The sequence below is a fragment of the Trachinotus anak genome, unplaced genomic scaffold (assembly GCF_046630095.1).
Source record: "Trachinotus anak isolate AG129_WGS33_773 ecotype Australia unplaced genomic scaffold, CSIRO_AGI_Tana_v1 ptg000003l, whole genome shotgun sequence".
In the NCBI taxonomy this organism is placed as follows: domain Eukaryota; kingdom Metazoa; phylum Chordata; class Actinopteri; order Carangiformes; family Carangidae; genus Trachinotus; species Trachinotus anak.
In genome coordinates this window covers 21188998-21204862 of record NW_027273854.1, presented here as the reverse complement: position 1 = coordinate 21204862, position 15865 = coordinate 21188998, and the positions used below count along the sequence as shown (strand labels likewise).

The 15865-nt window shown below is 40.8% G+C and overlaps 1 protein-coding gene across 2 annotated transcripts in view; it reads left to right on the top strand.

Annotated features, from left to right (window-relative positions):
- Positions 1–15865, top strand: part of grb2b (growth factor receptor-bound protein 2b) — a 29169-nt gene that overhangs the window by 8901 nt on the left and 4403 nt on the right. For both annotated transcript variants that reach the window (XM_071474467.1, XM_071474468.1), the window contains exons 3-4: positions 11713–11810; positions 15235–15357. In XM_071474467.1, coding sequence (XP_071330568.1) covers positions 11713–11810; positions 15235–15357 — 221 coding nt within the window. The remainder of the gene's footprint in view (positions 1–11712; positions 11811–15234; positions 15358–15865) is intronic.

The window sequence follows — 15865 nt, the reverse complement described above, 5'->3', positions numbered from 1 at the left end:
ACCTGACATCAAGGTGAATTTGAAGTCTAAATAGTAACGTGTTGATTCATCTTGTAAGGCTACAGTCACTCAGTTTGCGTAGCTTGAAAACTTAAAAAATTAAAGCATGGGGAAAAGGCTTTCATTTCCAAGGAAATATTAGAAATGGAGTGCTTCAGAGTGATTAACAGGTGTGTTGGGAATAAGACAACATTTTGTAATTTTTGGAGGCCAATTTCTGTCCAATTTCAGGCCAATTTCATTTAACCAAATAAAGTTCTTTTTTCTAAATGAAGTTTCCCTTCATCTGTAAATGTTTTACATTTGGGGTGCTTACATTACAGCATTAATATTTGTAACTGTTGTTTCAACTGAATGTGAAAAGGAGAGTCACAACAAGAGTCTTTTCTTTAAGGAGGACAATATTAGAGCCACCACCCACCCAATTATCCAGCTGCCCCAAACCTTATAGAGCCACTTGGGCTCAGCATCTGTGGTTAAGTTGTCTAGTCTGTTCCAGCAGTAGTGTGTCCGGGTGTGCTTATATTAACACTACTGCGTAGCTGTTTTCACATCCTGTTTGATGTGTCTTCCAACCCCCAGCAACTTCCTGTCTCCACAGTTAACTCCAGCAACTCTACAGTCTGCACCTACTACACTACAACACTGAATCCACACAGAGAAGCACAAGCACAGTCCTCTCTGACGCAAACAGTTAGAATTTCCTTTCAACAAGAACTCATTATTTTTTCAGGCGGCTTTTGACAGACATCTTGTACCTCTACAGGGGCTGTGTTATAGAGGAGGACGGAGCTTTTAGCCAGTTACTTCAACACTTTCTCTCGAGGCCCACCACCCTTCCCCTGATTAATGGCTCCCTCATTGCCGATTAGTGCTTAGGGTATTGATTTGCCTTCCCCATCCACTTGACCACTGAAGAGAGGAAGAGTTGTATCAGTGCTGCCTTGTGATGCCTGAATGTCTTGAAAATCCAAACCTTGCTCGAAAGACTCGTAAGCCGTCATTAGAGTCTGAGCTCCAAACCCAGATCCAAATCCCACTATTTGATTCCTTTCCTTTCCAAACACATGAAGTTAAAGTCAGCAGTGGTTTTCTGTGGATTCCTTGGCCATCTCTGTGAAGTTGCAGTGCGGTTGGCTATGTGGAGCTGAAAGGTCAATAAATCGCTTCTAGGTTGCTCATTGTGCAGTTTTTGATAAAGCTGAGACTCATGCTGCTTACACTGCCAAAGGCCTTGTAGGACCTCACTGGAGTCCAAGAGACTGTACGTGTTCACATTTGAATAGGAGCAGACTATTTTCTAATTAAGTTCAGAATCTCTGGAGAGAAAGCTTGGATAATTGTTCTGACTCAGTTTTTCTCTCTTCTCTTCTCTTTTGTGTAATTAAAACTGTGACTTTATTAATAAAAGAGAACCTTTTTTCCCAGAGGTTTGCTATGAAATATAACCATATAGGACATTGTTCATGGTATTAAATACTCTATTAATTGTGCTGTAGATTTCAATTTCTTAATATATTGAATGCAACATTATTTACTTAGATTTGCATTACTTAATACTTAGACTTAATATCATGTACTTCACAGTTCTTTTAATCACACAGAATATAGCATATACTCAAAATGTTCGTATCATTTAAGAGTTTCACTGAATAGTTCAGCTGAAGCGTGGTATTAATGTTAATTATCTACAGCTGATTAAACTTGATGGCAACAGCTGTTATTTCATCCACATTGTTAACGCTAACAGTCTGCACAGGTATACACTGTGCAAAGCATCTAAACTTATACTAAACACTGAACAATAGTTAATACCTTAGTTAATTCTGGACCAGACAGGAAAATGCCAGGGACAGTCATGTTATGATGACAGAAGACTAATGTTAATGGTGCAAAACACATCCGTGCACCTACTCAAGGTGAAAACATTAAGTCACTGTGGGATTAAACGGACAGCCGTCACTGCCAGCCTTGGAGCTTTGAGGTGAAAGTGATAGAATGTAATCTGAACAAAGCATGAATAAGACTCCTATGGTAAACTACATGCAGCTTTAAAAACTGAAAGACTATTTAAATGTTCTAATGTATACCCCAGATATACAGAGGTGGTACAGGTGTTACTTTTCCTCTTTATACAACCTGTGCTTGTGATTTTCATTAGTAAAACATTAAAAACCAAAAAGATGAGAGCTATGAGGGCAGACAAGTGGTCTAATTCACAATAGCAGGGTTAGGGTTGGCAAACTTTTTCTGCTTGTGACACCCCTACCTGCATGCTGCTGTTTGCGGCACCAATGGACAGAGATGTGGAAACTGCAAATATTGCCTTAGCTTGGTAATGGAGGGAAGCGTGTTTGCATTAACCTTTTCTGCCTTTCTCCCTTTTCGTCGCTGGCTTGTTTTGTGTGTCTGTGTATTTGAGGTTACTGCTCCAAGTCAACATACGGCAACAGGCCCAGCAGGCTGACACTGATTTTTCCCAGCAACTACCCTCTCTGGCCTAATAGCTGCCCAACTGGGCAAGGTTTAATATGTCAGCACTCACGTCTGTGCTGAAGCTGAAACCCACTCTCTTAAATGGATACTCTCTCTCTCCCTCTATTTCTGTTCTGTTTGCTTCTCATCTTCCCCTGTCAGTGTCTGTGTTCAAGGACAGCCTGTAGACTTTATGCAAAAAGTAGTACCAGTACAGGTGATATTACGGCACTTGATAAAGCATTTGGCAACGTGTTGGCAAATCAAAGCTGTGTCCGAACACTACTCGAGCAAAATATTTTGCTGTATCGTGAGCAGTAAATTTAAATTTTGGATATGAATTAATCATCATAATTGACAAGTTTTACATATATCGATAAAATGAAACCGCTTGCATTGTGGGATTGTTAGCATATTATTGTGTATTGTGTAGAAGTATTGTGTATCTAGATGTAACACTAGATTTTTTGTTTGATTGTTGGAATATTTAAGGTCACTGCATAAATTTTATACTCAGTGTGGACACACTGGGTAAAATGGCGATATGACATTAATTAATTGAATCATTTCCTAAATACTGACTTCAAAAAATCTCTTATCTTATATTTTAACATCAGCATTATAGCTTTTGATAACCTCGTTACCATTCCTGGTGGCAAATCGACCTTACAGGTGATGCACACAATTCTGATTCAGTTCACTGCTCATATCCTTGCTGCAAGGGTGGACAATAGTGTGTGATTTTTAAATGAAACCTAAATCAAACTTTGCCTTTAACTGTCAACTCAATCATAGATGCCGTAGATGCAGATTACCACATTAAGAGCAGTTGTGATAGTTGCCCTAAGTGCTTTGCTGGCTCTTAACTCTTTCCTTGATGATGGTGCACATATACCTCTAATAATGGGGACACCATAGACACACTCTAATTCTATAATCCACTGCAGGCAAGCTGTGTAGCTCATTTACTCAGCCATCTAAAGTAGGAATTAGGACGGCTCGGGTGTCTTTGATCACCACCCCTGGACATAGAAATCCCAATTGATGTCACTCACACTAACTCCATGTCATCTCCATGTGTCTTTCACACAGTTGCATCAAGACAAAGATTACATTTTCATTATTATCTTTGTGTTGCCTCTGATATTTTCTGTACAAGAAAACTTTTTAGATGCAGGTACATCTAATGGGGAAAAAAAGGTTATGAGTGTGGGAATGAAAAGACAACTTTCAGTGGATTGATGGCATTTAGATAGCCAGCTACCGCAGATGGAGGACAGTGCACTCTGCAGAATAAAACATAGCCAGTTTGGCTGCTCTGAAAAAGAGATGCCCTCATTTTATGTTATTTGCCCTTGAGGAGTTTTCCTAAGCTGATCACAAGGAGTGTGATTCTTCAAAGTGGTCCTCTGTCTTCTTCTTTTGCTCTCTCCCTCTTTCTCTCTCACAGCTTGTCGCTTTCTCTCGCTTTTGCTGTTCATCTCTCTTGATCCGTCTTCTGTCACTGTTTGTGTCTTGTTTTTCGCTCTTCCTCTCTTGCTCCCTCTGCTTCTTCTTTCACTGCTCTAACTCTCTGTAGCAGAGTGTTGAGTCAGAGAGCTGTAATTAGGTCTCTCTCCTTCTCATCACTCCCTCCTGATGTGCCATAAAGACACTGACAGCTGTATTTAAACCAAACGTTATCATTCTCTCTCTTTTTTTCTGTCTCTCAGCTCAGCTTTAGTTCCTACTCTGCACAGTGTATGAGTGAAGAATAATCTAAAACTGGGCAAAGACTGATATAGCGAATGTTTATACATATAAACATAATACATTATAAAAGCATGGTTTGATTTATATTCAATGACATGATGGATCCTCAACTTTTGGCTTAAGCTGGCTTTGTATTGTGAGCCACTGTTGTATGGTTGGTTCATTTATTCAATAACAACTGGTAAAGCTGGTACTGGCATCAGATAGCATCAAACCCATTCTTAATGCTATATAACTGTATCAGTTGTTCATAAATACACACAATCATCTAAGCTGTCACATCTGTTGACTGCACAGCAGATGTTGTCACATTTTTTTATTTTTTTTTTATTTTTATTTTTTAAGCTGGAGTCATTAGAGGGCATTGCCAACAACACTGAGAATTCAAGCTGTGATAAACAACATCATGATTTAAGAGAAGATCCTGCCCCCAGCTGACTGAGTCAAACTGATTTTAAGAGGAGTGGGGCTAAGCCAAACATACCCTTCCACTGTTAGAGTTTTTCACCCATCTGGTTTGGCTGGTGGCTTCATCTTTTCAGCCATCATGGTTTGTTGTTCAGTCTTCATGAGATGGTCTTTTTTATTATTATTATTATTAACTACAGAAACATTTGTGGATTGCCTGTTACCTTGTATCCCCCATTACTAACTTAAGCATCCTGGATACATTAATCCAAAGGTGGTTGCTTTCTTACTTTTGATTTAGGATGAACAATTAATTGAAATATTCCCGAAATCGCAATATGGCAAAGTGAAATATCCAAATTGAAGGAGCAGCAATTTTATTTATTTTTTGATAAGAAGTGAAATGTGTCACAACATATCATCAATGACGCTTTGCGGTGCTACAGCGATACCCTGGCCTTCAAATAGTGGTCAATAAAGAAACCAAACAAGATTGAGGTCATTTAGAAACAGTGTCACTGTCATTCAGTTTGTCAAGCAAAAGAGTGATGGTTGATTTTTCATCAGTAAAATGTCCCACTTTATATGTATTTTGGTCATAACTTAAAAAAAACTAATCTAAGGGCTATGTATCAAGATTGTTTGGTATGTGTTTGTTAAAAATATGAACCCATTATCATTTTCATATTTTCAATATGTGTGTATGCCTCTAACAGCGTGGGTGTTATCGCTGTATTAACCCAAGTTAGAAAATGGCTTCTTTATAAGAGTTGGTGGACTGGGTCAACTTCTTCAGCTGCGTGGCCAACATTGACTTTATTCACTGGGACAGAGGTATAGTGTGTGTTTGAAACTACAATTGCTGCCCTATGAGGGAGGCTCACCATGTGGTAATAGCCTCCAGCATTATTTTAATTACAAGTGTTACAAGCCTTCATTTGCCTGAATCCATTGTAATCTCTTCCTCTGTTTCTCTCTGCATCAGCGTGTCACTCGTTGCCTCCCTGGCTCTGCCCTGTCCTGCTTTAAGTGTGCAGCCTCCCTGCTGGGAGCAAAAGAGGTCAAACTCATTTTGACAGCTTTTTGTTGTGCTAAACAAAGCAAAAAGCAGACTTGTCTGGGTTTTCACATCACAGGCCCCATCTCATCACACCTCCAAACCTGCTGCCCCTTTTAAATCTGTCTCTCCATAACATCAGTGTAGAGCAGCGTACTTATTTTTCTTTTGGATAAATAAATGCTGTCGGTTTTTTTTTTTTCATTAATACAGCCACAGTGAGCCCACAGTCTCTGCAGACTGTCCTAGACACCTCACTCTTAAGTGGGTGAATCAGTTTGTCCCCATGCCTCTAGAGGGGTCACCACTGCTGCCACTGTCAGAATACCATTTTTCTGTATTGTCTGTTCACTGTCAATGGCTGAAGAAACTGCATCTACAAATTCTGAAATTTTCACACATCTTCATTCTTGGTCAGAAATGGGTCTTGTATGGTCATGAAATTGCTGGAGTTCTACCATTTTTTTTCCCCCCTTTTCAACAGTTTATCATCTTACCCAGTCAGTGTCTGCAAATGAACTGAGGGCAAATTTTATGTTGCCTTGCAAATATGTCGCCCTGTTGAGTTACAAAGAACCACTTCCTCATCCAATCTTTCAGACTGTGCAATTGTGATTAATATTAATAGTAATAGAAACCAAATTTGTTGTTGTTGGTTAAGAATTAAGAGTGAAGGCAAAAAAAAGTCTTCCATGTCAGATCTGTTGTGCACTTTGTGGGTTTCTTAAAATGTGTTTTTTCCTCTCAGCCTCTCTTCAGTCCATTGGCTCTTCTTTCCAGTGGCTGACTTTAGTTTTGCATATTAGCAGGTACACTCTTGTAACTGATAATTTTCTGTGGTCTGATTAGATAACAGAGCAGTGTTTGATGTTGTCATGGTTGCCGTCTGGTGAGCAAATAAACATCACCATTAAAATTGGCAGACCCAGCAAGCTTCGTCCTGCGAGGTTCTGATGAAGCTTTAGCTTGTCTGTCTTTCTATCTGGCTGACCTGCCGCACGCTCAGATTAACTCACACTCAAGGGTAATCCCTGCTCCTGATTTATTGCAATCCCATGTGGACTGTGCATACGTGCGGTTTATTTAGCATCTTGTTTTCTCTGCCCCAACTGTCTGTCTCGCTTTCTACCTCACTGTCTACCTCCATCTTGTGTTTAGTAAAGCGGTTTATGTACACCTTATGCAATACTGACTTCTTGAGCGTGGTTATTTCTTTTATCAATGTAATTATTGTGATACAAAGGATTTTCTTTGTGGCATTCAGTTTTAGGTGTCCAGGAAAAGGAAAGAAAGGAGTCAATCTAATCTAATCGTGGTTGTCACTTACACTCCGTCCAAATGAAAGCTTTGGTGTTATAACAGTGATTACGTTATGAACGCTGTAGTGACCCATCAATAGACAGTGACAGCAACTTCCGTTCATCTTGATAAACATAAATACTTAAACGTGATTATACGACATGAGTTGCTGCATTGACTTCTCATACGATGACAGAATAAAATAAGAGAAATCCTGTAATGTTGAATCAGTTTCTCCGCAGCTGTCTAAATAGATTGCTAGTGTAAAGACAACTTGAGAAGATTATTAATGACGTTAAAATGCAAGATATTGTTTCATCTCTTCGTTTTAAAGCGATGTAATAAATTAACAGTTGTGGATCTTGGTCTTGTGTGAATGACAGTTTAGTGTCAGCCATGTGGATTGTGGATGAAAGTGCAATGTCTAATATTTTAGTGTGTCAGAGAGAAAGAAAGGGGGGGAGGGAGTCTGCAGTGGCAGCTGTGGAGGAGATAATCTCTGGCCTGGACTTTAGCCTCTCAAATAGGAACTCCTACAACTATTGTGGCTCAATCAGATTAAAAAGACAAAACCAAAAGAAAAAAACCTCAGAGAGAGTGAGGGAATGCCTGTCATCCACAGAAGTGTGATAGCACAATGCTGGCTCAGCTTGGAACACAGAGACAGAGCTCAGTCCAACACAATGCTGCAGTTGTCTCCTCTCTGTATGGTTAAAAAAAAAACTGCCAGCCAAGCAAATATTTTATTTCTGCTTTTCCTCATGGGCTGCCATTCTTTCAGTTCTTTCAGAGAGCCACCACATAGAAGCATTTAAGGGTCTATTTTTTTAACAGGCTGAACAAATGTCCCCCTATAGCTAAGAAGATAATGACTTAAAAAAAAAAAATACTGATTAAAATTGGTTGCCACAGGTAGGATGGCCAGTTGTATGATGGACCACTGGTTGAGTCCCGAAGATGTTAAACCTGACTTAAAGCACGTTTGACATTTCGGGAAGTACACGCATTCACTTATTTGAGTTACTGTGTTGTAAATATGAAGTTACCGTTAGCAGCAGTTAGCTTAGCTTTGTTCAGGTACTGGAAAATGCAGGGAACCCGATAGCCTGGCACAGTTACTTTCAGTCTCCATTGGTTGCCTGGCAACTCTTCAGCTCCAAGAAACCGCCTGGCACATGATTTGCTGTGAAACAGCAAAGTGTTGGTTTTACTCTTGAGCTTTTATAGATTAAACTAACAAGATATAAAGTGTTGATTAGTGAGCTGTAGATGTGCTGGTGGGCAGGCGAATGGATGGAAATCTCTTTATTAGGAGGGTGTTAAAGGGTGGCATCAGTAGATCAATTATGATGCTGTTTGATTAGTCTGACATCCTGAAACACCTTTCTTTGGAGAGTAAGTTTCTCAGATGTCTGTTACACTGGTGTTAATATTAGTTGCTTCAGGTGATTGCACCTTCGTAGTTCCTCTTATCTGTCTAATCTTTGCACTGGATGATCAGGTTGTGGGTTGGTTTTACTACAGAACTGCAGCACAGCTGAGTCTGTGGTCACAAAATTGCCATCTGAGGTCAGTAGTGCTTGGTAACAGTGCCATCACCAATTCTGTGCTGACATATTTGAAGGCAGTGGAGAACATTCTCCTGTAACTGGCCCTGCCTATTTTACCAAGTATATCACTTCTTTCAGTTATTTGATGTCTGATGATTCAGCTACTCTGGCAGGCACTGTATCGGTCTGTTTTACCTCTGCAAGTTTTAAGTCTGCCTTTTAGGGAAAGTAAATATGATGATGATTCTAACTATCTTTATTGTGGAAGATGTGTTGCCCAATTTCATGATATAAATACAAGAAACTGCATTTTCATGTACATGTGTATTTTTAGGTTGTTTACATTCGAAATGAAGCCTAAAAAAAGTAAACTATAAAAATGTAATCAGTACTTTCAGATGCTGAATAATTATATTCAGATATTTGCATCAGATACTGACTGAATAGACTGGGATACCCCCTGGTACAAACAGTGGCTTGTTTTTGAATCTCCTGGAAAATTCACTGTAGCATCTTAGTAATTCAAATAAGCTCAGTCGTACTGTATATTGCAGCACCTGCTGTGCTCTTCACTTCAGCGGCGTGGATGCTTGCCAACAAGTGGGCTTGCGCCTCGGTTGTGAGGATGAACGACTATCTTTCTGACTTCTTGGCAACTTTGCCACCTACAACACTGTAGACGAGCACATACTGTACTCCTGCAGTATTTGTTGCTGTTATCTTTGTTTTAAAGTATCTCAGCTACAACTGGTGAAAGTGGTACTGCCTTGTTTGTGTGTATGCATGAATAAATTAGGTTTTTGCATTCCCACTGACTAATTTAGCACAGCACCTCTTCCCTCAGATCAGCACTCCTTTAACGCCCTGAGGGCAGGCACACTGTGCTGTGAGCCTGATTCCTTGAATTTGTTTTACTCCAGTGTACATAGATCAAGCAAATCAGTCACTCGCAATGTCACATGTTGCTCATGACTATGAGCCCAGGGCGCTGTTTTAGCATCTCCAAATTGGCTTTCCTGTGAGTCAGTACTTAGTACAAAAGCAACACATGCAAGACTTGATTAAATCAAACACTTGATCTGTCGCATATGTGTAATATATGGGGAGTGTGTGCATGTGTTGTTGGCAGAAAGCAAAAGTGTGTGTGTGTGTGTGGGGGGGGGGCATTTGGAGTTCACAGTATCACGCCAATCAGCCGTTTAGCCACTGGGCAGTCATTGGGTATCTGCAGCCAGCAATCACACACAGTTTTTGCAATGTTGTGTTTGGCATGTTGGCACGAGTCTTCCCTCACCAATGGTGGTTGGGCTGATTGAACATGTTGAATATGTGGAGGCAAGTTGGTAAAAGCAAGATCACTGAATGACACAATTTCCTGTGCTGCCTTCATATTTTTCACATCTGCCCTTTTTAGCTATCATGGCTCTATGGATGCTAATTGCCATGAAAATTGATTCATTCATCATTCGTGGTCCCCAAAGAATGAATTTTAATAGCTATGATCACCTGACCTTTTATCTAATGCTTTCATCAGATCATGGGCTGACTATGCCTGCACAAACATAAGCAGAGACCTGCATGTTGGCAGTCAGCTGGCCACAGTGTTGGATCAGTTTGCCTTTGAAAACACTGGTTCTTAAAGGTTGATTTGGTGTGTCAACACAGCCCAGAGGATAAGGCCCTTTGTTTGAGTCTTGACTCAAACAGCACCACATAGCATAGCATAACACACTACCCCTCTCTGGCTCCTCCCATCTCTCTATATAACACAGTTTACTCCAATGTCTGTAAGTCCCCTGTGTTACAAACACATATACACATACAGAAACACCTACCCCCACCCCCACCGCTATTTACGTTTTTGGTTCAAGGCCACTCCCTCATCCAGTCATGCTGGTCTTAGCAGCTGGAGAAGGCCAGGGACAGCTGGCATTCTGCAGGCTCCCTGGTGCAAATAAACCCCGGCCACTCACACTACACGGGCCAAGTGGACAGCTGTCTTGGGCTGGGCTAAGGGAAAATTATGAATTTAAGGGGAGAGGAAGAGGGAGGCAAAGGGGAAAAAAATAGAAAATAGAGGGACATGAGAAAAATGTTTGAGTCTGATGTGCATCAAAGAGGGTGAAAGAAATGGCTTTTAACATACTTGACTCGTGTAATTCTTCAGAGTAAAAACTCAAGTCATGCTTCAAATCAGGATTCTGCCTGACTAGTGAGATTAATGCACACCCTGCTTTACTTGAAGCTGCTCGAAGAATCAAACAAGTGACAGCTTGATTGTGTGACGTGTATCACATCCTTTTCTGTTGCTTTATAAGCTTTATACCCTGCTGATCTGTGGTGGCTATAAGGTATCGAATAGGCTTTAATTGCTTTTTGCAACTTCATTCAAACCCTAACAGCTGGATGACTCAGGATGACACAACAGTTGCACAGTTTTCATGTGAAATTTGTACACGTCAAGATGTTGCTGAAAGGCGGAAATGCAATAAGGATTTCACATAAGGCATAGCATATTGTAAGGAACTACCATTCCTCATTAATGTCATTGTCCCATTTTTATTTTATTGTAATCTACCTTTTGTTTTGCCATTTGATTTTTTATTTTTTTTTCTGGAATGGAACAACTCTCATTAGCCTTTTTGTATTGGTAAATCACCTGTTGTAGTGTGAAGGTTAAATTTCCTTCAGTACAACACATCTTTATATAAGCACGCACACTTCGACAAAGTGGCACATAACATATTGACTTGGACACACATGGATGCATCAATAGCCCAACACACCTGCACTGTAGCTGTACTCAGACTCTGTCAGACATGAATGCTCTCACAGCTGTCTCTGTGTCACTGAGGCGTACTTAGTCTCCGTAGCTAAGGCTGCAGGTCACATACAAACACAATTGTTCTTTCAACAGTCAGGATCATGACTTTTAATGTATTTGAGGTTTTATTTGTTAGATTGCAGATCCTCTGCTGTTGGTTTTGAAGTTGCCTAATATTTGCCAACCAGTTCTCCAGCATACAGGACATGTAGCTTCTGAAGTCACAGGAAATTAAATCAATTAGCCTAAAGCTAAATTTAGGATAGTGGCTGCTTTCCATTGTTGACATTGTGGTATGTGGCACTAACCCGAGCGACTTCTTTCTCTCTTTTCTTTGTCAACACTAGGTATTAAATGAAGAGTGCGATCAGAACTGGTACAAGGCAGAGCTAAATGGAAAAGACGGCTTCATCCCAAAGAATTACATAGAGATGAAAGCGCATCCGTAAGTATTATGCACACATCTGACATCTCTAATGTCAGTTTTTAATCCGTCTCTATGTATTATGTGAAAGTGTGTTATATACGTACCATACACTGTATGTCCCACTCACTTCTTTCTGTTCTCTTTCCATCGATTTGAAAAAGAATTTGGGCATGTGAGCTGCCAGTTTTTCAGGTTGGGTAGGCTAACTACCAACCACCACTGTCCCGTGCGTGCGTGCGTGCGTGCGTGCGTGCGTGCGTGCGTGCGTGCGTGCGTGCGTGCGTGCATGCGTGCGTTAAACTACTTTAGACAATGCCTGGCAAAATGCTTAGAGGACATAACCTCTGGACCTGTACTCAGTGCCAGATTAGCTCTCGTGCTTGAGGCCTCTTATGCTTAATTGAATATTGACCTTATTGCATCACTACTGGGGAGCTATCACAGCTATCTTTTTTTTTTTTTCAAGGAGTAAGTTTTTGTATTGGGCTTTTTTAGCTCTGTTACTGCTGTTGTGTTGTTGTTTTTTTCTGGCCTTTGTACCAGTGGAACAATAATGCTCAAGTGTTTGTATTCTTTCTGCGACATTACTGGGAATCAATATGCAGCTGCTAATGAAGGTTCTCAAGGGTGTAACAGCTTCAGCACATCCATACTGAATGCAGTGTTTTCTGTAAATTCACAGAAAGGTAGTGCCTACACTTGCGTTCTAGCCACCTGTCGTCAGACTCACTGAGAGCAGGTATCACTGCCTGTCTCACACAAGAGGTAGATATCACCTCTCAAACTGATCATGTCTTTAATATTGCTTTCTCATCAGGGGTTTAGGATTCATTTTCCTGCCGCCCACTTATCTCAACCACATGAAAGAGGGCAGGAAAGGCCATGCTATTTAGCAGGCTGTGCATGTGCAGGAGCTGACATTTCTACATAAGAAAACAAGAGAAGATCTGTGAAGGTGTTGTTAATGTGACTGGCTAATAGGTAGTGCAGTAGGACATTACACTACAAATGCTGTTTTACATAGTAATTTAACATTTAAATATTTTAAATTTGTATGCACCCACTACCCATTATGAGCTGTCTTCCAGCTCATAATAAGGTAATTGACTGTTGTGTTTCCCCCTGCCCCATCAACTCTCTCTAGACTGGGACCAAACAACAAAACAACACCCCCATCCTCCTCTACTTGAGGCTTGTGTGCTTGGTTGTGGTTTTGTTTAAAAGAAAAAAAACAAAGCTGCATCATGTAGTTGTTCTCCATGAGCTGACAAACACCACTAGGTCACACTTGGGGAATATACAGAAGAGGCAGAGCAGCAGTGAAATACAGTTATCAGAACTAATCAAGAAATTAATTCTCATTAGTGTGTTTACATTTATCTATAAACACCTGTTATTGTTCTGTTTGCTTTCTTGTGTGCATGTTAACATATAAGCAGAATTTAAGGAGAGATGTTGAGCAGGGCAGTTAAAGCAAAGTCAACACTTCAAGTATCTGCTTTTAATAGTAAAAGCTTTCCAATTTAATAGCTAGCTTTTATTGTGAAATACACCAGGCCAAATTCCTACTAAGGCCAGATCCATTTCAGTCTTCAGCGACTGTGAGAGGTTGTCTAATGTCTCATGTTACTAGTCCTGATGGGCTCTGTTGAAAAGCTGTGTTTAGCAGAGTTGCCACTTCCTGAGACATCATCATTAAAATTGTTTTTCGAGAAATGTGTTTTCTGTTTTTTTGGCCAGCCCACTTTTCAGTACAATTTGAGTCAGACCTGTGTTGGTGCTGCACAAAAATGTGGTGCAATTCAGTATGATGCACATAGTGTGAATTTCCCCCCCCCCCCCCCCCTTACTTGAGAGAAATAGTTTGTCACTTTATTTTTTCTTGTTAGAATGTAGGTTTGTACTTGAGGAAAACTGTTCCACACAATAATGGAGAAGAAACAGTGGTGCTGGGGCCATGTTGTGGCAGGAGTTTGCCTTTGTCTCCCATTGTGGTGACAATGAAGTGCCACCCGAAAGCACCAGGCACCCACACAACTCAGCAGACATCGCACACATAGCTGTGCTATACAGCAGCGCGTAATACAGTCTGGCTCTGCTCCAAGTCCAAGTCCTCTGTTTGTACACAGATCTTTGTCCCCGGCCCAACAGTAACAGCGTTTGTGGCTGAGGCTTAGGTTTGTGTGACAATCTCAGAGTAAGAGTAGTATAACAGTGCTTGGAGCACTCCACCTCACAGGGACAGGTGTGTCTGTGTCTGTGTCTGTGTCTGATACTAATGCCAGTCGTTTCCTTGGCTCCATTAATTGCTCTGCTATCACTTTTATCAAACAGGGAAAGAGGCTCAGTGCGCAGGCTTGCTGTGTTGCCAAGCACAGATACAAACCAGATTAAGAGTTGGCCATTTCATTATTGATTTTCACCTAGGCTACATGTAAAGGAGCCAAGATGTCATCTTTTGGCTGACTGTACTTTTGAATTATTTACACAAGTAAAGAGCTTTCACTCGCTTTCACTTGATGCTTTCTCCTCCATCTTTATCACTCTCACTTATTCCCCCTGTCAGGGCTTTCTCACTGTCATGTTTTAGTAGCATATATGCAACTAAAAATAAATGTATGCCTCTTAAAAGATTTTTATAAACTTGTCTGCTATAATATTTAAAATTTAATGTTCTTCTATTTAAAGGTAATACTTCTCACTTTATAGATTGTGAAACACAGATGCTCTCAACTTCACATTAGGAGAATTATAAAGCAGACTTTTTGCCACTATTATAAGGTAATGACCTCATCTACTTCCTGGTATGAGGATGGTCACTACAGCCTCAGAGGATTGTCCCATGCTTGTGTAACTTTTTCCTAACTTCCTGGTGTGTACATGGAAGGTTTATAGGGCTCAATTTGTGTGACCCAAAGGCCAGTCAGAGTAAATACTCAACTACATTTAGTTCCGTGTATAATTTGGCTCCTTGACTAGTGCCACTTGGTGACTTGGTGGATCAGTGGTTAGCGCTGTCCTCGCTGTTGTCTCTTCAACGCAAACCTGTCAGTCAGCAGACTGTGTGATGTTTGTGTGATGTTGGGACTGTGTCCTCTCTGGGTTTCCTCACACTCTCCACAAACTTTCACACTGCTCATAGGTGAGAATGTGAGTGTGTGTGGTTGTTTATTGGTGTTAGCCAATAACCAGTGTTGAAGGTGTGCCGTGCCTCTTGCTTATTGCATGCTTGGGCCAGGCTGCATCTGCCACGCTAGAACAATAAGCAGCGTGAAAGAAAAATGGACTTTCATGGCACTGCGTGTTTCTCCTTCATTATATTCACAAAGTAAGAGTGTTTACAAAACCATCATGGATCCAGTCAGAGCAGGATGAAAGATAAGTTTTGGTTTTGGATCAGATAAGTCAAATCTCACCTATACCTGTTTTGTACGTCCTTTAGGTGGTTCTTCGGGAAGATTCCCCGTGCCAAAGCAGAGGAGATGCTAAACAAACAGAGGCACGATGGGGCCTTCCTCATCAGAGAGAGCGAGAGTGCACCAGGGGACTTCTCCCTGTCTGTGAAGTAAGTAGCAGCGCACCAGTGTATCACTCAAGGGGAAAAAACATGATTCACACTCACACTGTTTTCTATAACATTATACTGACATCAGTGGACAGCTTCCTCTCAACTGATCAGGTTCATAAGTTTCCATAGTGAGTCTGAGTCATTAGCACAGGCACTTCCTTATACTTGTGAAGTCTCAGTGCCGCCCTCTGGCGACCAGTGTTTATCAGTTATCATCATTTGTATTGTGTGTTGGAGATCAGCCCTATGAGTGCTTAGTTTTTTAGCTGACACAGACAGAGCTCATTTCCTCTTATTTGTCTGGCTCCAGTTTGACCTTCCCAAAAGACTCATCAGTTCACAGCAGGTTACATGTAAAGTTGGTGCTAAGATATGGATCTTAATTACTGTCTGGACTGTCCTGGCTCCACTTAGGCACCCAGTACTGAATGTCAGTCTGTTACTGGCATGACTGATTAATTTGACTAACACTTACCAGACTATCACAGACACACGTGTTTGATAA